A 27,395-nucleotide genomic window follows, 5' to 3' on the forward strand; every position below is an offset into this window, starting at 1 on the left:
GCAATTGAGTGTGTGTCTGATCAATTTTCCTAGTGATTTCCTGGAAATTTCTTCAGAAACTGAGGCTCCTGTGTCTGTACCAGCCCTTGTCTAGTAAACCTGATAATGCATCTTGATTGTTGGTGCAACTCCATTTGGCTATACCATTTGTTTTGATCAGGCTCAAAAAAACACCTGGGCACCGTCGAAGTAACTGATCATATTGTTGATATACATCCATGGATGCCTCTCTCTTTCTATGGCTTGGTTGGCCTGGTGCATGTCGACAAATATATGTAACTCGCTTATTAAATTCTTTGTAACTGCTAGCACAATATGAGAGCCCCAGCTCGATTATATCATCATTGAGAATATGTTTAGAGCTCCTTCTTCCCAGTGGTTGCAGATGTATTGGTACCCAGGGATGATGCTGAGCCACCAGTCTCACAGATTCATCAATATACAACATGAGCGATGGTCCATGCAGTTTTCCTAGTGCCTGGAAACATCGAGGGATTGCATCCAATGATTGGGTGGTCATGTGATCTTGAGAAATTAATGGCAGCTACATCTGTAGTCCACGCCATTTTTCAAACAAGTAGTTTGTTTGCCGGTACTTCATCTTGCGGCACATGTACATTGCCTGATACAATTTGTCTTTGTACTGTGAATTTCATATGACTATTTAGAGGTCCCTTCTGTGATGTACATGAAAACTTGCTGTTCTGATAGTGATAGGACTGATTTGTTCTTCATCCACTTTTATTCCGGTACGCACATGATGTTGAGCAGGGCCCCAGTACTATCATGATTTTGGCCATGCTGCCACCTACTACTAGCTCAATGTCTCCCTTCTGATTTTGACAGGCAGCTGCTATCATGTATAGTCTTCATAGGTCTTGTTGGCACAGAATGTGGCCACCCCTTGACTTCCATGTACCGGATGAGACAATTGTGGTGCACCTGATCCCGCCCCCGAGGCGTGCACGTTATTCTGTGCATAAAACCACTTCCCCCAGCGCACCCGCGCGCGCACCCAGCAAGTACACCAAGTACTGTTTACTGGGAGGGAGGACTTCGTGGGACCCACGCTGCTGCCTGATTGAAGTCACTGCTGCTACAAACCACGCGGTCCGTCCATAGGGAGGACGTATTTCACCGCTACACTGGACTGCCTGGCCCACTAAACATAGTAAAAGGTGACTGTTTGTGTTTGGTGTCAACACGGGCCGTGTCGAGCACGTTGCCAACACGGGTTGTTAAATTGTGTCGAGCACGTTGCCAACCACGGGTTGGGAGGGAGGGGCTTTAGGTAGTATACCGGATAGAGAGTAATCCTTCTTTCTTTCTATCTTTTTCTTGTTTTGTCACTCAAAGGACTCAAGGCACCTGATCCCGCCCCCAAGGCGTGCACGTTATTCTGTGCATAAAACCACTTCCCCAGCGCACCCGCGCGCGCACCCAGCAAGTACACCAAGTACTGTTTACTGTTTGCGGTGCGCGGCGCGGGGCGCGGGGGCTCTCTGGAAAAAGCCTAACCAATTCATTGAATCCTCCAGCTAATTGCTCCTGTGAATATTACTTGGGAAATAGGAATAACCAAATCTGCTAAAACATTCTGTTAGTTTTCAGTGGGGGGGGGGGAAGGCTCTGTGGAAAAGAGGATAAAAATCCAATTAGGAATCCTATATATACTTGCAAGGTATTAATCTATAGGCTGTCCTTGCACAGCTCGCAGAAGACCCGTAGTGGGCTTCTTAATGCTGATAAACCGCAAAACCCCATATTTTATCACATTCTCATCCAGTCATACCTAGGCTCTCTCTAGTGATTGGTAGTTAACGGTTGTAGTGAAAGTTAATAGTGTTATACCCTCACAGTATTAAAGCCGCAGTAGTGCAACGGGGATGATCTAAAGGGACGTAGGTGCGGATGCTGAGGCTGCTAACCCGGTATTAAGTATACGGATAAAGAATAACCTATTTAATACTCTAGTGGTATTAAGCTATTTTGTAGCGTCCACCCTAGAGCATGGTAGGAATCCTACGGAGTGGGACAATACCTACGCTGGGTGGGGACTTAAAAATTAAAAAAAATAATAATAAACAAGGGAAAAAACCTACCCCAATTGCCTGTGGAACCTTTGTATTTCCAAACCCACTTGATATCTTTAACTCCTCGACAACTGTATCATTTGATGGGAAAATGAGCACAAGTGAATTAAAAGAAAAATTGAGAGAGGAGGCAGCTGCAAAGTGGGACTTGAGTAGCATCGACTTCCCCCCACTGCCGAATCTAGGGGGAACTTCCCCAAGAGCACTCATGGAAAAATCTGATAGTACAGTTTGCCCTGAAGTCCACAATCACAACAACCAGAATGACCCTGACTCCCCAGTAAGTCCGTCGGTACTAAATTTGGACAACTCATCACCAGTCACATTACATCAGGACACATCCCTTCTTGCTCCAGTGATCTCAGCGGAACTGGACAGAAGGGTAAGATTGTCAATTGCCCCCTAGACACCAGTAAGGGTAGGGGGCTTTGGCCTTGATAATGTACACCTCCATAAACCTCAGATGGTTAGACCGGAGGAGAAAGTGTGCCCTGACGAACATCCAATGAAGGGAGCAAGTATTATGTTTAGTCCTATCAATAGGGAGGCTCCTAGTGCTGGTTCCCATTCATGTTCAAGCCCTACCATACCTGTTCTCTCCCAAAAACATGACTTTAGGGAACCGTCATTCAATGAGCTGGAAAAAGAACCTTCGGTGGAGGAGTATGAATCAAAAATAGAATCATTTCCTGTCCTTACTAGGATTCTGAACCTCTTGGATAAAGGGCATGAAAGAACTCAGGGGGATATTCAAGAACTGAGACATATGTTATCTGAATGCTCTGAAATGAACAAACGCTGAAAAAGGAAGTAGGGTCTCAAACAGAAGAGGTGGTAACAAACGGCATAAATGAGAAACTGTGTAATTCCATAAAGTCCTGGCCAAACTGTAAACCGCCTTGCGGAAATTTAGATTTGACTAAAATAACCCCTGAGTCTAAGGAAATCCACCCTCCTAGAGAAAACACGACGGGAGAAATACAGGATTTGTTAAGACTCACAATAATTAATTTGGAAAAAATCAAATTGGTGGAGGCCTCTAGGGCAATTATTCCGCAACCAAATGAAATTTCGGATACAAACACTCTTGACCCAAGCAGCGGGAACAAACCTGATAGCCCCTCCACTTTACTGAAAGTAATGGAGGAGGAGGCGGTCACAACAAATTAGTTAAATCATTCCCAGAATAAAGATCTAAATCAGGAGACAGATCCCCCTTATGTACATGTTATATCTCGCAGAGAAAAAAAATGAGAGCAAGGGCACTTAAAAGAAGGGCAAAGAGTGAGGGCTTTGTAAAAGAAATGAAAATCAAGAAAACACAAAACCAGCCGGCTACAAAAATCAAAAACTCTACCTCAAACATCAAAGACATCTGTGCCCTCTCTGGGGAGGGGGGAATCTTTGACTTTACTCAACTAAATGATGAAAGCAAGTTGGCCCTTGAAGTAAAAGTAGCCCTAGGCACGCCAGTAAAGGGGATGGAGGATAACCACGTGAAATCGGGTGTGGTAGACCCCCCGAGGCCTGAGTTCGGGGAAGCCCCAAACACTCTATCAGAGGCCATGAACCATAAAGGAATAATCCCAAACTCCCAAAAAAAAATAAAAAAATATACGAATTATGTAAAAAAAATAAAACTGAATCAAAAACATTCAACTTGACCAAAAGTGAAGTAAGTAAAGATAAGCGTAGCATACAACAATTCTTTAATACTAAAATCAAAGAAAGTACCTTGAGTGTAAATGGAAAAACAGAGAAAGCACTCTTGATTAAGGAGACAGAGACTCCCTGTACTATTGATTTGAAAGAGGGGAGTGAAGAGGTAAGAATAAATGATGAGAGGGAGACAAATGTAAAGGTGCAATCCATGGTCCCTAGTGTGGACATAAAAAACCTAGTCCAGGAAGCTCTCCTTAAACTTCTCCAACATCCACCCAAATATGGCACCCCTCTATCGATCCTGATGCCGCAGTTGGACCACGAGCATGAGGTAGACAAACAGAGGAGGGTAAATTCCGCCATGGAGATAGAAGCAATCAAATCCCAAACCCCCCACGAAGTAGAGGCGCCAGAAATGGAAAATCAGACTAAGGTGATTGATACAGTAACAAACCAGCAAGCGGAGCCTGAAAGGACCCTGGTGACGGTTCGCAACCAGGCTAACAATAGAGAGGGGGGTGGTATTTTGGGTTTTGGAGATAAGGAATTTGAAGACAAAATCAAAGAAAAATTCAACTTGTGGAATCAGGACAAACACAGGGAAAGAGTAAGAGACTCTAAAATTGAGCCCGCCACCCCACCTGTAACCCGAGGGGGGGACGGGAGCAAGTGGGAATATGGTAAGCAAATAAAGCGGGAAGAACCTAATATTACGTCTCAAGGGGTTTGGCCCGAAGAAAATAGATACTGGAGGGAACCAAAGTTCGCTGAGGATCCCAGCGTAATGCTGAACTTTGTCCTTACAGTAGGAGGGCCGCCATCACTACATCGAGGGAGAATTCTTTCCCTGTTTAATGAAACTTCACGCCTCTCCCTAATAACATCGGGGGACATCAAGCTCGTTGATTTTATTCACCCCACAAGATACGATTGTGTGAGAATCGTTTTCTACTCAAGAACAACTTATGAACTTGTGATGGTAGAAGGGGCAGCACTACAAATATTTGGGTATGGTAAAGTCGATTTCAGCAAGGGAATAGAACCTCATGGGGTCGGGGAACAATTGGGATATCCCTTAAGGCCACACGAGAACAATACAGAGGGGTACAACACTCTCCCTGGGAAAGTACTAAATGAAGTGGCAGAACTCAAATTGCTGGCAGAGTCTCTAAAGGTATCCTTCGGGAAAGATACAGGCATTGAAAAATTCTAACTAAAGCATTGCTAGGCTGGACCTGTTGTCATGGAACTCCAGAGGATCTCGTCCCCTATTATACTCGAGTAAGGTCTGTTCGAGTTTGCTCAACCATTCCATATTAGCCATCCAGGAAACATGGGCAGTAAATGCCATATCCTTGGATGGCTTTACTATCTTTCAAGAATTAGCCCTAAAACAATCATTAGGCAGACCTGCGGGGGGCCTATTAATTGCCATTAAGAACAACGTGAACATTAACATTATCAAGAATTTTCGAATAAATAGTGGCTGTGTAGGGGTACTTGTAAAGGTGGACGGGAAGGGCCGCGGAAAGCATTTATTAATTGTCAACGTATACTGACAACCAGGTAGGGATCTAAAGTCCTTTATTGAGTCGATTGGTGCTACAATCGACGAATGCCTGGAATTGTATAATGAGCTCTACTATATTTTATGCGGAGATTTCAACTCAGAAATCTGCATTGAAGAGGAAGGTGGCAGGGAACTCGGGAACCTGTCCAAAAACAAAGGGGGGGACTCGAAGAAATCTGCTCAAGGAATCCTATGGGCTCAGTTTCTTGGATGCTGGGGGATGAGATGTGCAAATTACTTAATGGAGGGATTAGGAGAGACTTCAACATGGTCAAGCGGGAAGTGGAAATCAACAATAGACTATATTTTCGTCCGTACAAAAACATTTGCACTTATTGATAGATTCTCCCTGATTGACTCTACGGAAAGTGATCACAAGATGTTAACTGTCTCAATTGCGATGTTGGAAAGCGTGTGTGAGGACCCCACTTATGATGTACCGGTACTCCTTAACGCCAAACAAAATAGAGTTGTATGGCATAAATCCAATATAACCAAAATAAATAGATATTTCCAGGAGGATTTTGACAGTTCCTTATTTTGCCACAAAAAATTGTTGTATGCCCAGAACTCCTTTGCGGGGTATGTCTCCTCTGCAATCCAATTAAAAATCGGGAAAAAAAACAATAAAACAGCTGCGACAAGATCCTCACAAACACGTTTTCTCGGAAGAAATGCAGCGTTTAAAAAAAAATCGAAATCGCGAAATACGCAGCTTACTAAGCCGCCATAAACATGGTTTAGCAAAGATAGACGGGAGGGACCTTAACCGTGTAAAAAATAACTGGAAAACAAAAGCTAGATGTTTGCGTGCCCAATTATATCAGGAGGACGCTATGGATATGTTGACTTCACTTAAGGAAGTGAACTCTCACAGGTTCTGGACATTAATCAATAAGCCTGTATACACGCAGAACAAAGCTCTAACTACTTGTGTAAGTGCAGAGAAATGGAAAGGACATTTTGGAGTACTATACTCCACCCCAATCGGAAGTTGGAATCCTCCTACATATATTGTAAACACCCCATGGAACATCATATTTGGGGTTAAAGATGTGGAAAATCGAATTATCAGATGCTCATCTTCCAGGGCACCGGGGCCTAATCGACTTAGTAATAACGTTATGAAGTACAACCCTACACAATGGGCTAAAATGCTATTTCTTTTATTTAAAGATGTTATACTTACGAGGACCCTTCCAACCAGTTGGAAAATGTCCTATATTGTTCCCATTTACAAAAAAGGGGACAGGACTGCGCCAGCTAGTTATAGGCCCATAGCCCTTTTAGATGTCGATTCGAAGATTTTCGCAGGAATTGTCCTTGAACATATCCAGACTTGGATTGATAAATTTAAAATTCTATCACCCTTCCAATTTGGTTTCAGGAAAAACTTAGGAACCGATGCAGGGGGCCTAATATTAAATCTTACAAAATATTGCATGGACTCCTGGCAATTCTCCCATCTATGTCGCATCGATTGACTTGACTGCGGCATTTTACCTGGTAGACAGGTCAATCCTGTGGGCCAAATTGGACCGTTTAGGAATGCCCCCTTCGTTGTTAGCTATCCTCTATTACATGCACGAGAATACTAAATTGAAAGTACGACTCAGTGCTGAGAGAACCCTAACCCAGGAGATTCAGGTCACAAATGGCCTTAGGCAAGGGTGCATATACGCCGCTACTCTATTCAATTTATATTTTTCGGATCTGGGTAACAACTTCGTAAATCTTAATGTTTTCTCACCCAAAATTGAAGGCTGTAAGCTAATGTGGACGGCATATGCCGATTATGTCACCTTATAGGACCATACTCCGACTGGCCTTCAGCGACTCCTATCAGCCTTTTATAAATATACGCACCAAAACGCCCTCACAATCAATCTCAACAAGACGGTAATATTTTGTCTCTCTAACAAGAAAAATCCTAAACATTTTTCGTGGTTTTTAAACCACGAAAAACTGTTGAGGTGCTCCTCTCTTAAATACCTTGGGTATCCTATATTTGGAAACAAAAAAAAGCAAATTTAAGGAATTACATGGAGGTTAAAACTAGAAACATGATTGTCCAACTCTGCAAAATTGATATGAAATACGGCAAGTTTTCCCTCTTACCCATTATTCGGCTATATAACAATAAAATTGTAGCACAGTTCTGCTATGGACTGGAGCTGATACCGTCTTGGTGTAGATATGAGGTCGTAAAATATGAATCCAAGATAATCAGATCCATGGTAAGCTGTCTTCCTAAATGTATCCCTATAGGGGGAATTAGGTACGAGCTAGGTCTTCACTCTTTGAAGAGTGTGCTTGAATGGAGAAGACTATGCTTATACCGTAAATTGATGACGAGCCAGGAAGGTACACTTTATAATATTTTGGGAATGAACATTAAGAAAGGTACTCCCTTCTCAAATTATTTAAGGGATTTGATGGAGGAAGCTAACATCGTACTTGATAACTTGGGAGTCTCAAGAGACCTCCTAATCAATAATCCTGTGAAAGTAAAACTATTATTATTACATGCAGACTGGAACCATACTGTGGATGAGATACAGAAGTCCAAACTCTATTATCAAATCGTAAACACTCATAAAAAGATGGGAGAACCAGCTCCTTATTTACTTAAATTCCCGAACAGAGATTGGAGGCAGACCTTCATGAGGTTCAGATTTAATGTGTTAGAAACAGGGGAAATCTTGGACATCAGGAACGGCAATCCCAAGGGATATTCTGGTTGTAAGTTCTGCAAAAAAAGAGGAAATGTGGAATCATTGTGTCACTGGCTGACGATATGTACTTCAGTAAATTTGTGCCCAACACGGAGCGAGTTGATTTGGAACTCTTGTGGTGTGATATGCTACATGGGGTAAGGGTAACCCTACAGATTGCGGTCGTAAGGTTCTTGAAATTGTGTTGTGATGTGAGAACTTCACGAAATCTGTTGTAATCACAACTAGAAAATAGTCCCGCATTAGCCCTGTGGGAATTCTGGTTTTGGGGAAAACCTGAACCAACGAGTTTTGTTGAGTAAAGAGAATTACCATTACCCATAGGAACCTAAGTATCTTTTATATTTTAGACAATGATTTTATTATCATGATGAACTGCATCTTTTTAGGATTTTAAATACATCTTTATAGTGTTATTAAGTAATCATGTTAGAAATAATTTGTTAGTACTGTTTTCTGTATGTGGCAATCAAAATGTAATGTAACGCTCTATTAGTTTTATGTTCGTATGGATATGATCGGAAACCAAATGTTATTTCTTTTTGTAAAAGTGACTTTGTAACTATAAAAAAATAAAATAAAAAAAACATTTAATAAAATCAATTGTGGTCTTTGTGCTCTTTTACAAAGTGTTTACTGGAAGTTGAGTTGCACACTCTTGCAACATATTTGTCTGACCACATCTGTAACACTCCTTCCCACTGATAGGTTTGGTCCGTGGCTACTTAGTTTTGGCTCTGGCACGTGACAAACTTGCTGAACTGTTTTCAATCTCTCTTGTTCCATTTGAGGCTTGGGGGCTTATACTTCTGTTGTGGCCATTGTATGTTAGACAACGTAAGAGGGTCATTTTGTATTCTTTTTCTGAATAAAGAGGGGAAGCAACCATCAATAAACATGTACGTAAGTCACTGTAGGCCACCAATTTGCCAAATATGTCCACAAATTCACATGGAAGCTGACATGTAAAGTTTAATGTATAACTCTCATTATCAATATTACTGAAGTGTTTCCCCTAACATTCGTGTATGCCCTTTTAAAAGTCAGTTTGATTGTGCAGAATTATAGGTCTAAGGTCTTCAACTTTGTTATCACCAAATTGTGGAATAAACATCAAGTATATTCTTCCTCTTACTCATCTTGAAGTGCCACACGGTCGTTTTCGAAGTGGCAAATCCAGCATTCCCACTTGGGCATCAGTGCTTGTGAATCAGACGTATGGAACTTGGAAGAACGACAGAACGCCAATTCCTAGCTCACTGTGTACCATACATACTTGTTGCGCAATCTCTACATATTTGAGCAAATATATTCAGCACTTTGACAGGGTTTATTTGGCTACAAAGACACTCGTTAACGTTTGTGTGAGACTGACAGGAATATGAGGTGTAAACTGGACATGCACTTTGGCTGTCACCTTTATTTGATCAGTCCTTTTGCACGAGGTTCAATTTTAAATACCATTAACTGGCAGCTTGAGCTCACTGCCTTTTTCACCATAAATGTATGGGTGTAGCAGATTAATCTAACATGGCTGTTGATGTAGCCACAAGCAATACTGTTTGTAGTATCTCTGGCCTGTAGTCAATGATAGAGATTATTTTGAAGTGGGAATATTGTATTCCCTATGTTTTACAGTGGGAGGTAAAATGATTTTTCAGGGAGTAAAATGGTAAGCCTCATTCCCCATGGCAGTGTTTTATAAGCGGATACAAATGTTTTCACTCTACAAAAGAAATGTTTATTTAATAAATATTTCTTTGTAATAAATATTTCTTCGTCTGCCACTATATATGTGCTACTGATTCAAACATATCCATGGTGGTGTGTGGGTGAAAGCAGGGAGGGTCAGGCTCCTATGTGTCTGCTTCCTATTTTTTGTTGAGAGTCTTTGTACTCCCTATTTTTCTTTGTTGGGAGTATTTGCCATTTTTTAGGGAGTAAAAGTGACTGATAGTCCCCTTATCTGTATGGCTCCCTGTAGCCCAACAAAAAAAAGTCCACTGGGACAGAAAAAACGCCTAGCAAGATCATGGGCAATTAAGGGAACTCGCTGCACCATGCCTCTGCAGCCTCGCGGGTGCCATCGTTCCACAACACCCCCACTACGGGCTATATTGCCCTGCTCATTAGAGGGAAGAGGGGGCGATGATAGCCTTCCACAACAGTAAGGTCTCCAACGGCGCCAGGCCCCTGCACCCGGGATGCTCCACTAGCTTGCTGCCCGGGCAAAATGGGTGGATGAAAAGACTGGAGCCAGAGAGAAATGTATAATCCACAGGCCACCGTATGACCACATACACAATCGCCAGACTGCGCCTGCCGGCGAACATCTCACATGCCATGAGGGTCAGAATCAGCACAACGTGTTGGTAGGTGTCGCATTCTCTTTGCAGGAGGACACCATAAATGTAGAAAAAACACACACAGTAAGTGGATTCACTAACATATGAATCATGAATACCGTTTATATGTAGCTACTCTGCAAGCATCACTTAGGTTTTAACCACTTTGCTCGGCAGCATTGCAGCTTGTATAGTGCCTAGACAGGTGAATGGGATAGTAAGCAAGGAGGTGAATGGAAGCCTCTACTCTGCATTACTAATTGCTCACGAACGCCTTAATCAGGCTCATGGTCTCTAACACAGGCCCTGTAGTGTGATTTTCCATGAATCATTCTAGATTACTTTCCACCACTTTTCTTGTGAGATCGATGCTGTTTGATTTAACACATGCTCATTATCTCCTGACTGACTGTAAGCTTTTAATATATCTGCAAGGAAGATGTGATTGTCACCACCAAAAGGGGCGATTCTTAACCCCTTAAGTGCCAAGGACGAGTATACTCGTCCTTTTTGCATAGACTTCAATAATAGCCTGGCACTTTTTAAGGAACACTTCTGAAAACAGGTCAGAATGAGAAAGGAATCAGGTTACGATCTATCACCATGGATCTCAGGGCAGTGAGCAATGTATGGAGCACATTTTATTGGCATTCAAACATACAAGAACTTGCATTTTATATTTTATGTTCAGAAAATTGCCCACTAGAACTGTTTAAGCACAGCCATCTCTACTGCTGACAGGATCTCAACTGCTGAGAGGGAGTCTGACGAGCTAGTGGATGATAGGCCAAGGTTTGGCAATGGGGAGTTTATTCTGATCAGCCTCACTTACCACCTCATGGCACACAAGGCCTGAGGACACTGTCTTTTTAAGAGAGTCAGCTATCGCACTGTGGAAAGTTGGAGAGTAAGGAAGTAATTTGGAGTTGGCTGGTAAATGAGGGAAACAATTGGAGCAGATTGGAGAGAGAGGAAGGAGTGTGGAGGAGGAGGTTGGAGAGTAGAGGGGGACATAAGGGAGGAGCAGGTGGAGAGGCGCTTGGAGGAGGTGGTGGTAGAGGAACACCATCAGAAGGTGCGCGAGTGAGTGACTGGGACCACTTGTATAGGCCACACGCTTTGCCACTGCAAAGAGCAAAGAGCCTAGCAAATAGAAGGGGGCCCCATGGACTTAATCAGAGAAAAGGAATGTGTTAAGAAGCTTTTAAAATTGATGATGACAAGATTCCTGGCTAAACCTTAAGGTAAGGTGTTCCACTGTTTAGGGCCACAAGCCGAATAACGGAAGTCTCCATTGGTCAAACTTCGAGCACGTGGGGGTTACTGGCAATGTCTTAAAGAGTGAGGATAAGCTGGTGCTTGACCCCAAATAAACTTATGGGTAAGACACACTTGAGCTGATTTTGAAAACTAAATGCAAAAAAAAAAAAAGTGCAGAGAATGCACATTTTTCATTTGCGTTTATTGAAGAAATGAGTAGATCACTTTATCCACAAAGGTGGCCTGCGCATTTCATGCAGTCTGTGTGCCAGCGCAAAAGATACGCTGGCAAGGCCCATTGCCAACCTGAGTGGCGGGAGCGCACTTCCGACACACTTGAGGGATGAAAATGCAAGTGCGACAACAGCAGTTCATACCACGGCTGTGCCACTTAAAAAATGCATCGCAAGGTCAGGATTGACCCTGTCATGCAATGTTCCAAACAGGAGCAGGGCGATGTCTTTGTTTTCTGCGAATTTTAAAGCGCATCATGATTTTATTTACGGGATGCGCTTTAAAATGCGCAGAAAAGCCCCCTTATTTGTGAAAATGTGCAATGAGGTAGCAGAAGGCATTTGAATATATATTCGTATATTCAAATGGCCTTTGAGGATAGGCTACATCTTTGTTTGATGCAAATGATGACCTGCAGTAGCGCATCTCATCATTTGACCCCCAAAAAGTTTTGAGGATCTGCCCCACTTTCTTAAATAGGATGCAATTCTTGACACTAAGCTAGTGAAGGGCACTGCTCCCGGCTGAGATGTGATTACATTTCCCAAGACATAGGTCAAGTCTCACAGCTGCATTCTGAAACGCTTGCAGCTTCTTGATAAAGGCTCTGGCAGCCGTGCAAAGAGAGCATTGCAGTAATCAAGCCGGGAGTTAATCATAGCTCCCACCACCACTGCTCAATCCTGCATTGGCAGAAAGACAGGAATATGTCAAGGAAATTTAATCTGGAGGAATGAGAGTTTCCTAATTTGAAGTATGTGGGGAAGAAGGGACTTCTTAGAATCCAAAAGGACCCTTAGATTCCTAACTGGAGAGGCTGGTATAGTAACTCCTGTCAGAATATTCTGTAGCTCAATTTTTGAGATGAGATGTTTAGTGATTTAAGGAAAGCAGGGAATAAGAATTTCGGTTTTGAACGCATTGCACTGCAGCGAGTTTGGCTGGTATTGAGGTGCTAAAGCTAAGGTGATGGGTGTGAGGTGAGTGGGAGACTTGGAAGTGTGTTAATAAAAATCCTTTTACCTACAATTTGTGTTCAGACAGTTTGTGGACAACGCTCTCCCACCCTGAAAGGGATCAGATAGGTTCTATTTTTAATTCAGATCTCAGTTATTTCCTGACTGCCACCAGGTACTGATTTTGCATGTATTTATTGGCGTTGTGTAGCACGTTATATTGCAATACCTGATCACCTTGAAGAGTACCGGCTGGAATTGAGGGGAATCAGGGTATTTCCCCAGTTAAGATCAAAGATTGCATTCCAGAACATAACATGTGTGGGATGAAAGATATGGAGGGACAGAGCGTTAGAACAATAGGTGGGAGGGTCAAGGTATGTAAAGCAAACACCCAACGGATCTGTTATACAGGAGTAATGTGTGGTGCCGTGAGTCAGCAGCGATCCTAGAATGTGTACAATGCAAATTCTTTCACAGCTTTTTGGCTGTGCGCCCATGCGCGCTGGGGTGTGCGACAAAGATAGACACTAATATGCTCTCTATGGGCGCTTTTGTTGCCCTTGTAAAGGTAAGTTATATGGAAGGAGGGCAAGCTTTCTTAGGCAAAGTCGGAATTCCCCAAGAGTGCTGCAGAGTGATTCAGAACCATTGGGACACAGCCAATTTACCACAGAGTTAGTAGGGCTTTCCTTCTCCCAGCAGATATCTTATTGAAAGGGGGATGCAGAGAAAGAGATTGAATCCGACTATGCCAGATGACAAACATAAGCTTCTTGACATTGTTATGCAGAACTAACAATTCCTCCAGAGAAAGCAGGTACCTGTAAGAGATCGTTTGCTCAAAATGAATAATAGAGCATGAATTCATGTATTTCCCAAGGGTCTATAGATAGTCCACAGAGGAAGGACTGGTCAGCATTTGCAAGTGCAGCATCAGACAATAAAGAACAATTTATTTTTCTGTCTGCAGCCCAAGTTGCTTTTAGGAGAAAATGTGCATGACCTATTCTACCGAAGACTGTAATTGTGACCAGAAACTTTGAGTTTTGATACCCACTGAGGGCTGATATTCCCCAGGGCTGTTATGCATATTCATCCTTTATAGAAGGGTATGGAGGGGACTACTTGCAGTGTTCCCGGATGACTGTGGATAACCTCCCTTATATCCTAGGAAAAATCTTACCACTTGACACATAGTGCACCAAGTTGGAACACAGGAACACAGCACAAGACAAGTTGATTAGAATCACCCAAGTGTTGTATCAGTTAACCAAAGAAACATGTGGTTCAGGTAGGTGAGGGTGAAGAAAATAGCTTTAACCTGTGAGGGGAATATGCAACTAAAAGTAGGCTTGAGTACAGCAGAGTCAATGATCTCTTGCATGGTCACAACCTCACACCGTAAAAGGGAAAACAATCCAATCGGGAGGTGATGAAACTCACAAGGGGTGAAAAAGAATAGCTTTCTCCCAATAGTCCTAAAGAAACAAGCACAACGTGAAATCTGCAATAATGTATTGTATGCAAAGAAAACATTGCTTCCAATGGTCCTTGCTTAGGCTTGTCCTGACCCTGCTGCAATGCCCTGTGGAACATCCTCATCTTTGTCTTTGGATTGTGAGTTTTCAGGGTCCCTAAAAACACTTCTTGTGATTCTGAGGCAGGGGCACTCCGAGGCCGATACGACACACGCTTGGCAGATTGACCTGGTCCTCCAGAACCTCCCTGGCCTCTCTGGCTAGTAAGGAGGCATTATCTCCTCCCATCCCCTCAGTTCCTGTCACTCTATATGACCCTCTATCTTTTCTGTCTTCCCAGAAGATAACTCTCACGCTCCAACCTCCTCAGAATAACTCTTTCCAGATGGTAATTCCCTCCTACCCCCTCAATAAATCTCTCTCCAGACAGTATCAGAACTCTTTCCAAACCCCTCAATAATTCTCTTCCAGCTCAATACCTCTCCCTTCAACCTCCTCAATTTCTCTCCAACCTACTCAATAACTCTCTTTCCAGATGGTAACCACTCTGCGTTTTTGATGTAACTTCCCCCCTTTGTCTAACGCTCTCTTCCGAGCTCTCTTCTCCATAGACCTCTTGGTCGCCATTCTTCTCTAAAGACCTTCATCTAGCTCCTTTTCAAAGACCCCATACTTTCTGATTGAGCAAGCTGCCTTTTATGATTTTATATCTCCTTCAATTAGGTGGTGCCCAGGAATGCGGATTGCAACTGGGTTAGGTAGCTGTAGTTAGGTCTGTTTGGGTCAGGAGCCTGTTGTCATGTGAGCTGGAAGAGGGATGGTCTGATCCTATATTAATGCCTGCTGCCATTATGGATTTTAACCCTGTCTTGGACTCCTACCCTTCCCATTGGATCCCTGCTGACTTTGCTTGTTTGAACTAGGCCCCTCTGTTTTCCCAGCGTGTAAATGAAAATCCATGGAAACATTTGGTAAAGCTTTCATTATGGTGAAATTGCAACTTTGTGACCCCTGCGATGCTAGCAGGAGAACTGTTCTTGTTTGTTTTGTCCCTCAAAAAGTGCAACTTTGTATCCACAGGACTTCAACAGTCTGCACAAGTCTGATTCATTCTCGTGAATATTTCCTTTGGCAGCAGTGCAGAGGAAACAGATGTATTCCCATACTTGTTGGTGGATTCCTATGCTGGAAGTGGGGGCCTGGTTAGGGTGCTGAAATAGCTCTTAAGGAACCCCAGTATTATGATTAGAGGGATCCTTACGGAGTTTGTCCCAGACTCACACACTCTGATTGTCATTGGTGATTATAGGTGGGGGTAATACATCTGTGCCTGCTGCTTGCCTTAGTGCAGGGATAGAGCATCACTAGCGTTGGACTGCCCCTGCTTCCCCCCACTCCCCTTGGCCACCCCAAGTGGGTCCTCAATGTGAGACACAATTTCCAAGAATAACCAATTCTATATTATATCATGACACTAACAACTAATGAAAATGAAGAGGTAAACATGAAGAGGTACGAATAACACATGTGACATTGAAAGTACACAGTAAAAAATAAAGGCATTTTAAATTAACAAAGAAAAAATAATTTAAAACAAAATGTTACTAAAAAGCAAATTATGTACAAGTGTATGTGTTTTTGATTTCTTACGGATTTAGCAATACCAGGGAAACTCCACAATACCACCCCAGCTCAACCCCTCGCCCCATAATCTGCACCTGCCTACTTCCAGAATTTAAAGCACACTTGTAAAATGGGGTCTATCCCCGAAAGCCCGAACAACATTTCAACCCTCCTCTGCTCTCCTCTCCGGCTCCAATTCACTAATCAATAATAATCCCAGGTAGGAGTCCTTTTGGTTTTTAATAATTTTAGGATTTTATAAAATTAAATGTTGCATTTTGGATATTTTTGCTTACTTAATTTTTACCTTAGTTATTTTTTGTAACATTATTTTACCTCTTCATTTTCACTATTCTTCATTTATGCAGAGACACGCTTGCTGTTTACCAAATAATAATATGATGCTCTGATGTTTTTCTAAGAGCCTGGGGTATTGGGTGCTGCAGATGCAGTAAGGAGTTGGTGGCAAGGGTCCCAATGGCATATGTCATTGCACACAAAGCCGAAAACACAAGTATTCACAGCATGTATTATGTGCTTCCCGGAACATTCCTTTTTCTGTCAGTTATCACCACTTGCTTGTTGTGTACCCTTGGATTGGATCAGCAGGATGTGATTACTCATGAAAATACCCTGGACAACATTTCCGGTATCATCCCATTTGGGTGAATGAGGCAGTTAGAATGTAGATGGGATTGTTGAAATTGGACAACCTCTCCCTATATGCTGCCTCCATTCGCCCTAAAAGAGAGAGCGAAAGACAGGGTTTTTCAGTGATAAAGTAAGAAAGTAAAATGGGACCTGTAAGCAGAGGTCAACAGAGGTGGGTAATATTGTGGGGAGAAGATCAGGCCATTCTGCCTTTTCATGCTTTGCTATAACTTCTAATGCTTTGTTATTACATTAATCTCTTGCTATGATATGTTATGCCCTGCTATCTGTGACTTCTTGATTGTTAGTGTCCCTGCCAAACCTGCTCACCAGGCTACATTCTACCTTATACTATACTGCTTCCAGATCTCCTTTTGCAATTTTGCCCTTAGGTGTCCCACTGATTTTCCTCCTGTGTGTACCACTGCAGTTCCACTTCTAGATTATGCCTGCTGGGAAATTCTCCAATGTGTCCAACTGTAAATTCTCTACGGTTATGTCCCACTGTTATGTTACATCACTCTGGTTTTACCCACCATAATTTGACCCGTTGTGATTTTGCACCTAGGTGCCACACTGAAATTCTGCTCCTAGGTGTTGATTTTCCCCTGATGACATTTTACTCATCTGCTGATTTGCCACCCCCAGTAGCCTGCTCCCGCACATCTTCTCCAATGTGATTTAGGGCTAGGTGCTGTACGCTGTTAGGAACACCAGCCCATTTCAGGGTGCATTAGGTCTTTTCTTCAAAATAACCCTACCAGAGGTGCATCACTACCACAATAGATGCCCCAAAAGTCCATGACTGCTCTCTGCACAAACACGCTTACATTCTATGTTGGAACACACTATACACATACCAACTAAGTCACCAAGAGATGGCAATTTAACACCCTTACAACAGACATCAAACTTCAGAAAGCTGCACTTTCTTAACCAACCTATATATCAGAATGCCGACCAACGCCAACGCACCCACACACTACAGGCACATGAGGCTGCCCTCTAGTCACATGTACCTCAAATTCCCTTGGCACTGAAATTGTGTGAGATATCTAGTGGGGTGGTCAAGGGGACCAGGAGCCTCCTTGATCTAAATGTTAATGGCCACCTGTAACGCATGCGGATTGCTAACTTGATCCCCGTTATTGGGTAGGGGAGAGCCCTATGCAACACATAAACATCACCGGCCCGTTAAGGGTCACCCAATCAGCCCCACAACCTCCCACAGCAATATGTACACTTTCTCCTGAGGTAACCCAGGTAAGGGAAGGTCCTCACATACCCAAAAGTCATGATCACATCAGTGATACACTTGTTACCTAACTGCTACTTTAGGAGCCATTGCAGATGTTGGATGCTGGCACAGATCCATGGATGGGTGCCAATAGCAAATCCAAGTTGACAGTCAGCCTATTTTAAGCCATGGTGAGCCTGATTCGCCACATAATCCTCGGTCAGAAATGCATGGTTCAGATAATAGAACCAAAATGAACAATCCTGCTTCCCTGCCAATCACACACCAGTGCAAATCCTCAAACACAATTACCAATGGAGAAGGGACCCACAGGGTATAAAAAGACGTCTTAAATCAGAGTATTATGGACGTTTGGAAATTGAGTTTTCAGCAGGTGTTTGGAGCCAGTGGGCTGGTGTACACACAAGATTGTGAAAGGAACTTTGCGGTGCCGGAGGCTGAAGGTGAGAGGGAAGAAGAAGTATTAGGAGGAGGTTGAAGACGAACATCAGGAGGAGGATGTTAAAAAACATCAGGAGGATGGAGTTGGATATCAGGAGGAGTAGCTTAAAGAGCATCGGGAAGAAGTTGGAGTTGCATACCAGGGGGATGATAAGAAACAGAGCAGGATGCTTGAGTTGATTTCAGGCTGAGGGCAAGGACTGACAAGAGGAAGATGGAGCTCGTCATCAGGAGGGGAGTTGGCGAACACCAGGAAGAGGTGAGAGTAGAATGGCAGAAGGAGGAGTTTGAAATGGAACATCAGGAGATGCCACAGCACCCATGCAAAGTGGTAGCTTGCAAGAGCATGAAGGTTCAAGAGGGCAATTCTGGCCCAGGGCAGAGGGTAGGTGTGAGAGCCCAATCAAAAGGGTTTGGAGGAAAAGCTTCTAGTATGCCATTGTTGAGGAGCAGGAGAAGGATAGCTGTAGAATGGCTTGGAAGGGGCAAGAAGCCGAGATCCAAATATAGAGCAGTAGTAGAACCCTCATGAGCAGGGGGAGTAAACCACTGTGAAATTTAAAAGAAACATCAGTGGTCCCTGTACTTAGGTCAATGATACTTGAGCCACAACTGCAAACAAGGTGATCATATCCCAATTGAGGATAACCAATTACAAGTGAGGAAAGAAGACACAATTGGCATTGGGACTGTGAATGGCCAAGAAGGGGAATCCTCTGAGGTGTAAAAATCTTGTGGGCAAGATCATTCGTGCTTACACTTCTTTGTTGTTGGACTTTATATGAATCTATTGGAGTAGGGAAATACACATTATACTGACCATTCCAAAGATAACACTGGTTTCTGGGACACTTCGCCCTTCCTCATAGGAGTGGTTAAAGATCCTTCCACACCACTATAACTGAGGGTACCGGGAATCGGAGGAGGATAGAACGAAGACACCAGACCTGACCACCTTACCTGAGTGGGTTTATAGCGGGATATCTTTTATATAATTATTTAATATTTTCAGTTGACCACTGATATATAAAGAGTATGGAAAAGAAAAACACGTGTTGGTCTTGTCTGTTGGTGCATATCCTTATCGTGGCAACACAAACCACCTAGGAACAGACTTACACACAGTATCTGCAGTATCTGGATTCTTCACCACTGCAGGCATTAACAAATCAGCAAAGCTACCGTGCATTTTTCCTCTTTTCCCACTAGGCAAATCAAGCCTTCTCTTGTTCAGATCCACCAGAGCACCAGGCGACGATCTAAATGGCAGCAGAGTGTGCTATAAATCCCAAGAACAGAACATACATCTGTAAGATACTGGGTACACAAAGTAAAACGCTGGTGTGTGCCTATAGAGTATTTTCGAATAATGATATATTGGTGACTTTCTTTCCATTTTTACAAACGTTCCCCATGCACATTATTAAATGCTGTCTTTTAGTGGGAGTGTGCAGGGTACATGTTAATATGAATGGATAAAGTTTTATAGATTTCACAAATGAAGATTTTACATTTTACCAAAGACAGATTTTGACTAAAATGTTCAATTAATACTACTCAAAATGGCAAGACTTATATTCCATCACAAATTAACAGGTGCTCAATTAAGGCTAAAATCGGGGTTTAAACTATAACAGTCCAAGAGATTGTGCAATATTGTTCATAATGTATCTTGTCCGCCTTGACACAACAGTTGGAGACAAGTCCACTGAATGAGGCGACCAACGCTATGGACAAGCTTCATTAATGTCTATATTTTAGAGTTAATGTGTTCACTGATTCATGTAGCTCCATTAAATGCAAGCAACACAATGTGCATTCAAGCTCATTGGGATCCCAACTGCTCCCTCTCATATGTTTCATACATGAGGATGGACTGACCCCAGTGCACTAATATCTCATTTGTTCCTGGTGCTTTATGCCAGATTCCTGCTATTTCTAAGCACTGGAATGTGTGGTGTTATTATTAGCACCCCATTGGTACTTAATGTATCCACCTCTGGTCTGAGTCAGTCATGCCTGAATTCAAACCTATAACTGCAAGTTGCACACTGATCTCTGAAGCAAGTGCTTAACTCACTGAGCTTTATTGCAAAGAGGAAGAACACATGACCTTACCTTCAGATACCGCCTGCGGTTTATGAACATGTGCACCAAAGCCCTGAATTTCGTTAGGCTCTTTTTCACGTTGTTGTACCGTCGCCTGCAAATTTAAGGGATCACAGAGGACAATAAGCAGGTTTGCCAACATTTTGCCCTTACAGAACACAACCACAATGTGGTGAATGCAGTTTTCTTATTCCTTTAATATGGCTGCCTGCTTTTGGCTTGGTGAATGTTGGGTACGTTTTAAAGTCTAGAGACGATTGGTTGAAAAGCACTGTCCATTATCGAGGAACCTGTAAGTGCTTTGTTGCTTACCGCGGGTATGTAGGGAAGAGGCCCACTGTAATAATTAACAATCACCCTGTTCTATTACACAATGCCAAACAATAATACATTGAAGTAAATCTGGAATCCCAATCACCTGTTGGCAGTCCTGTGAACAGTTGTTTTTTAAACTGAAAACATTAAATGATTAAATATGTGAAACGATATTAAGCAGTGTGGGGAAGACATTTAAAGCAGAGAATACACACACACACACACACACACACACACAAACACAGGCGCGCGCGCGCGAATATTTTTATGTGTACAATCACATATGTGACAGGAATCAAAAGGCCAGCTAAACACTACTTCCCTCTTGCACAATCATTTATTATGGCTAAGTGTACAAAGGATGGGCAAGGCAAGATATAAAACAGCTCTTTAGCAAACAAAATCGTCATGATGGATATTTTCTTCAGGGTCTGCATAGAGTCTACCAGAAAAGTGTTTGTTAGGGAAGTGAAATGTTCAAACAAAGGTTCCTGATAAGTACGGAAAAGGGTTATCTTCGTCCTCCAGGCCAGTCTTTCAGGGGTTCATGTACACCTCTGGCAATCTCATTCCCAGCCTAGGGTTTTAGGTTGTCCTGCACGTTTTGCACGGTCACCACGCTGGAGGAGGGAGAGCTAGAGCGGTTTCTTTTGCTCCAGCTGCGTTTAACAGAGCCATGAAGGAGGGCCCCTGTGTCTGAATCTCCAGGACCTGCATACCCATTACCCCTACCCCAGGGTTTTGGTCCTGATCCCCTCCCTCGCTTCTCTGAACCTCAAGTCCTCTCCCTGCTAAGAGCTTGTACCTCGTCCCGCCTCTCGCCACACCTCCCTAGGGCCTTGCCACACCTCCCTAGGGGCAGCTGAATCCACTGGAAAGTTCCTGGTCTTATTATCTCTCAGTTCCTTCACCTCCTGCTGTCTTCTGACTTCCTACTGGCCCTCCTCAATTTCAATGCCCTACAGAAATTCTCTTAGCTCCTCTTTCCTTTCTCTGACTACTCCGTGGTGTTCTCCTATCTCCTTCTTATGTTCTTGTAACTCCTTTATCTCCCATTCTTGTCTCCAACCTCCTCTCAGAACTCTTGTTGCCAGTGTTTGTAAGGTTCTCCACCATCCACCTAACACCTCCTGATATTCTCCAATCTCCTAATGCACATTCACCTGCTCGTATTCGTATACTACAACTTTTTCCTCATCATTACTAACCTTGAATGTACGGTGACCAACTACCTCTTTATGATCACTACTCTTCTCTGTGCTTCTGCCTTTTCTTTCCCAGCTTCACCCTTATGGGTACTTTCATCACTCATCTGAACACCACACTTTCCCTTTCTATTCTCATCGTTAAGAACATCTATGACAGTTTCACCTTGAGTAACCCTTTGATCCACTCCTTTGCTCCTCTGAACACCACCCTAAATCTTACAACTTTCACCCTCTACATCTTCACCTCTTTGGGCATTTCCATTCTCCTGGCTACTTCCAACCTCCCCTTCTTCATCCCTTTGGTTACCATTATCTGCATTTTATTTTCAGATTCAAGGATTTCTACCTTTTTTTCCCCCAACTGCTTCACCACCTAGGGCACCCTCTTAGCCCCTTTGGGCATCACCCTCTTTCCCTTTACCATGTAGCTCAATGGTCTCTAGATCTCCCCTCCAGCCTCCTTGGTCTTTATAAAGTGTGGATTCCTCGTGGCATGCCGTCACATAGCCCCCTGGTTCTCCCTGCCAGCCTCCTGCGTCTTTATACAGGTACAGCTCTTCCTGGCAGCCTCCTGGGTCTTTTTCCAGATCTAGTTCTCTCTTGTTTGGTGTCACCCAGCTTCTTGGACTTCTCCTCCAGACTCCTGGGTCTTGCTCAATTTCTTATATTCTCCTCCGAAATTTTCCAAACAAACTCGTATCACTACTCTCCAGCTTCCAGCTCCATCTCCATATGAGCTTGTGGGCTTTTATAGGGCTTTGGCTCCACCTTCAAGCCTTTCTGTGAGACTTGGGATTGGCTTGTCCTTCCCTTTTGGCTGTCATCTCTCTGCCTACCACACCCTTGCCTTGTCTTCCAGACTTTCATTGGGGTAGATTTCAGGTCTCTCTCTTCAGCCAGCTGGTGTAGGGATTACCTGGTCGGGGCCACCCTGGCAATGGCATCCAGTTCCGATGGGGGACTTGGGATGTTTAGTTTCACATCCTAATTCAGGTCCTTCTCTTTCCTTCAGTAGATTTATAGGGGATTTCTGCACCTGCGCAGGGGCATTGAGCGGCACTGCTGGTTCTGCTGGACCACAGTTCCTCAGTTCCATTAAAGGGGCAGGAGTGTCTATGGTGGGAATATGACTGTTACCTGCCCTGCAACGGGGACCCACCCCATACCACCCCCAGGCTGATCCTCTGCTAGATTGGGAAGGCAGGAGACTTCATCACTTGTATCTCTGCTTCACTTTAGCTCCCCTTTAGGGTGATTACCCCAATGTCAATGGAGAGGAGGGCCTGTGAGGGGGCCAGTATGGCTCATTGCTAGGTATCTTGGTCCTCATCCAGTTTATGGTCCCGCAAGTTCCCCTGTTCCTCCGTAATCACTCAAGGTATTTCTTCCTACAGTGCCATTATTGGGAATCTTTATCCATCCAAACAATCCATTCATTTTAATAAGAGGACCCATCGATTTGGGGGTGCAACTGAAAGTATACCATCATACTGAGAGGCTCACCTACTTAGGGAATCGGAATACATGATTCAATGTAGAAGTCCACTGAAATAAAAGAAGAACAGGATTCAATCAGCACCAGAACAATAGACCTCTCAGCACTTGGCCACTTCTAATTTGCTTGCCTTTGAGAAAGTTCCATCACTTGGATAGCTGATGGAGGGTCGATCCCCATCAAATTCTATGTCAAGACCGGAGGCTCCCATTATGCTTATCTTTCTTTTATTCGACAATAAAGAAAAAGCTCAGCAGCAAGATATTTGTGCACCAAATGTGAATGTGCCATGAGTAATGTGCAGAAAACAGGTGCACCAAATATATATAATAAACATAGCAATGTAACAGTAATATAGCAGTAACATCAGATCATAAAAGGTAAGAGTCTCCGAAGGAACTACATTTCCCAGGGAGCTTAGCTCCAGTTCATTTAGAGGCCATCAACACGTGACCTAGTCCACCAATAGTAGTTCAGGTCCCCTGCATAAACAGTCCTAAACATGATGACGCTTCCTCTTTCTTTGCTGCTCACAGCAAGAGATAAGTACTTCATGTTTAGCACTGCTTATGTCATGATTTTTTATGTTGAGCTCCGACGCCAGTCCTCTGGCCTCGGAGACAGCTTAATGTGAAGCTTCGATTCACGCAGTCACAGCTGATCAGCCGTTATTTAATCCGCTCGTTGAGCGGATCCCTCGGTGTACTCGCGCCGGCTTCCCCGCAGCTTCGTTGCGCTCCTGAAGCACTGGGAGTCCGGCGCGGCCTAGTCGCAGCACGCTGCACCGCCTGCAGGCCGCCAGGGGAGCTCCTGCTCTCCTGGTCCATTCCTCTGCATTCCGGCGCTCAAGCGCGCATGCTCATTATAGTATAACGGCTTCTTGCAGCTCGAGCGCCAGGATCCTTCCTCAGACAAGAAAGAGTGTTTCTTCTCGTGGGTTTTTTCACCGCAGATAGATCAAAGAAATCTCCTATTCAGCATATTAAGAACAATTACAAAGCTGAACTGAAATAAGATTACTGGGCAGTGAGAGAAGGGGTTCAGAATCCCAGAAAAGAAAAGAAAACAAAAAATGAGTAAGGTGCATTTATTTTATAATGGCAGAACAGTACTCGCCTCAATCAGATCAGGCTTGGTCTGAGGCTGAGGGAGATCACTGTTACATAGATGAAGTGGCAATGGCTAATAGTTTACAGAAGGTTCTGGGATCCTCAGTGGAGACCAGTGTTAAGAAAGCTGTAACAGATATGCTCATTCCCATACAAAATCGCCTAGACACTATGGAGGAGCATTTCAGAGGGACCTCCCCTCCTGGGAGGAAGAGAACACAGAAAAGGAAGCACCTTACCGAAGGGGAATGTACACCGGCTCGCAAGAGTAAAAACTCTACGACCCCCCTGAGCCAGCCATCTAATGCCACAGCTGCCGTAACGGGCGCCTTCTCAAGGCTGAAACAAGCCTTCATGAATAGGAAGGTAACCCCTTCCCATCAACCCTCTTACCCCGAGGAAGAAATCAGGGGAAATAGACCCTCAAGCCCGGAGGGATATGGACAGGGCTCGGAAGAAGAAGATCATAATAAGAACGTCTATGACGCTGATCTTTCCCACTCCTCTTCAGATGAGGAATTTCATTTAGAGGATTCAAAACCCTCTGCGTCAGGGATTGCGGCAGTCCCCATCCCTAAAGACACAACCAGGACCAAACCTTCTACTGAAGGTATGTTTACCCCGGAAGACTTAATGCACCCCAGGTCCACCGACTGGGAACCATCTTCCAAGACATCAAGTTACATCTACCTTAGGCTGCGCAAGCCACTCGATAAAGAAGTGCGGGCTAGACTACGTGCTGAATGTCCACGACCAGACATTGCGGATAAAGTAGCTCTGACTCCAGAGCTTGATTCTAAAATGATTACCTTTCTAGGTAAAAACGTTAAAGACCCCAGGAAGGGTATTGATCGCGCCTGGAAGGCCTGCCAGGACAAAGTACTGGACATAGCAGGTGCACTAGCAAAAATCTCTGATCTTGCGAATGCAGCCATCACCTCATCGGACCCCATCGACCCAGTGATACTGTCCGGTTGGGTCCAGTGGGCAACGCCAGTTGCGCCATCTCAACAGAGCGACGGAAAGGCATCCTATACAAAATAGATGCCAAATTAACCAAACTGGCAGACACAGAATCCGGCCCAACTGCGCAAGGCCAGCTTTTCGGAGATCCTTTTATGAAGGAGATGACAAATTCGTCGGGACATTCACGGCGTTGGACAAAGCACAGGCTTCAATAAAAAGAGTATTTGCAACCAAAGTTTTCTCCAGGGCCGTACGAGGAAGGGGTCGCTCTTCCGGCTGTTACTTCTTCGACAAGAGACCTCAACAATCCAGAGGCCAGCATAATTCCTGGCAAGAACGCCCCGATACTTTCTTCCCCTCGAGAGGTCGTGGAAGAGGATGTCCCTGGAGGAGAGCGGCTAGATACCCAGCCCAACAACAACTTACAGGTTAGTGTACTGATAACTGCGCCAGCGCCACTAACACCGATAGGAGGGAGGTTAAGGATGTTTGCAAATGATTGGAATACCTTATCGGGAGATGCCTGGGTAAGGGACACAGCTCGGGGTCTATGCCTAGAGTCTTTCACGCAGCCCATTCGGACATGTCGCCCCACTCCCATAGTAATGTCTCTATCAGATCAAACCGCCTTAGACAGCGAAATACTCAGTATCCATCAGAAGCAAGCGATTCGCCCCTGCACGAGTCAGGGAGGCTTCTTCAGTCCCATATTTCTGGTACGCAGGAAACAAAAAGTGCGCCCAGTCATAAACCTCAGAGCGCTCAACAAATTCATCCTTTACCGCCATTTCAAAATGGAAGGTATACACATGATCAGAGATCTTCTGAGACCGAACAACTGGTTTATGCGCTTAGACTTAAAAGACGCTTACCTCGCAGTGCCGATTCATCAAGCACACATCAGTTACCTCAGATTCTCCTGGAGAAATCGAGATTGGGAATTCACAAGTCTCCCCTTCGGACTCTCTTCAGCGCCTTGGGTCTTCACCAATCTCTTAAGACCTGTAGTAGCTCAATTAAGAGAGCAAGGTGTCCGTCTCATAATTTATCTAGACAACATTATTTTCATGGCCCACTCACAGGAGTTAGTTCAGAAACAAACTGAATTGGCAATAAACTTGCTACACAGCCTCGGTTTTCTTATAAACTGGGAGAAGTCAGTTCTACTTCCATCCAAAAATATGGAATTTCTGGGATTCATAGTGGATACACAGAATTCTCAACTTCGACTCCCATCAGCCAAGATTAACTCTACCAAAAGAGAGATACGCAGGCTCTTACAGAAGAACATGTTCTCTCTTCGAGAACTAGCAAGAGTGATAGGGCAACTTTCATCCTCCATTCAAGCAATATTTCCCGGCCCTCTTCACTATTGAGAACTGCAAAGACTAAAAGGCCAACACTTAAGGCGAAGCCTTTCTTATTCTCAACTCCTGACACTGTCTCCTCAAGCGAGGACAGAGCTCAACTGGTGGCTCACTCACATGGAAGCCTAGAACAGCAGAGCCATCTTCAGCTCCGCTCCAGATATTATTATCGAGTCGGATGCCAGTCGCTCCGGTTGGGGAGCGAGATGCGGTTCCGTAGCCACAGGAGGGACTTGGTCCCCTCAAGAGCTGGACCTTCATATCAATTGTCAAGAGCTTCTTGCAGGTTCCTTTGCAGTGCGCTCTTTTGCCAAAGACAAAGCGAGTTGCTGTATTTTACTAAAGATGGACAACATCTCAGCGGTAAGATACATCAACCATCTGGGCGGCACCAAGTCGAGACCCCTAGCAGAATTAGCCAAGGACTTGTGGCATTTCTGTCTGGATCATCAGATTTCAGTTACAGCGGAGTACCTTCCCGGCCTCTGAAATGTAGTAGCGGACTGGTACTCCCGCC

The 27,395-nt window shown here is 44.0% G+C and overlaps 1 protein-coding gene across 2 annotated transcripts in view; it reads right to left on the reverse strand.

The window, feature by feature from the left end:
* The window catches only part of MYO15A (myosin XVA), a 3,541,761-nt gene that overhangs the window by 2,606,800 nt on the left and 907,566 nt on the right, over positions 1-27,395 (reverse strand). For both annotated transcript variants that reach the window (XM_069645706.1, XM_069645705.1), the window contains exon 23: positions 20,428-20,512. In XM_069645706.1, the coding sequence (XP_069501807.1) occupies positions 20,428-20,512 (85 nt within the window). The remainder of the gene's footprint in view (positions 1-20,427; positions 20,513-27,395) is intronic.

Source organism: Ambystoma mexicanum, chromosome 2p (genome assembly GCF_040938575.1).
Source record: "Ambystoma mexicanum isolate Mex_15411 chromosome 2p, UKY_AmexF1_1, whole genome shotgun sequence".
Taxonomy (NCBI): Eukaryota; Metazoa; Chordata; class Amphibia; order Caudata; family Ambystomatidae; genus Ambystoma; species Ambystoma mexicanum.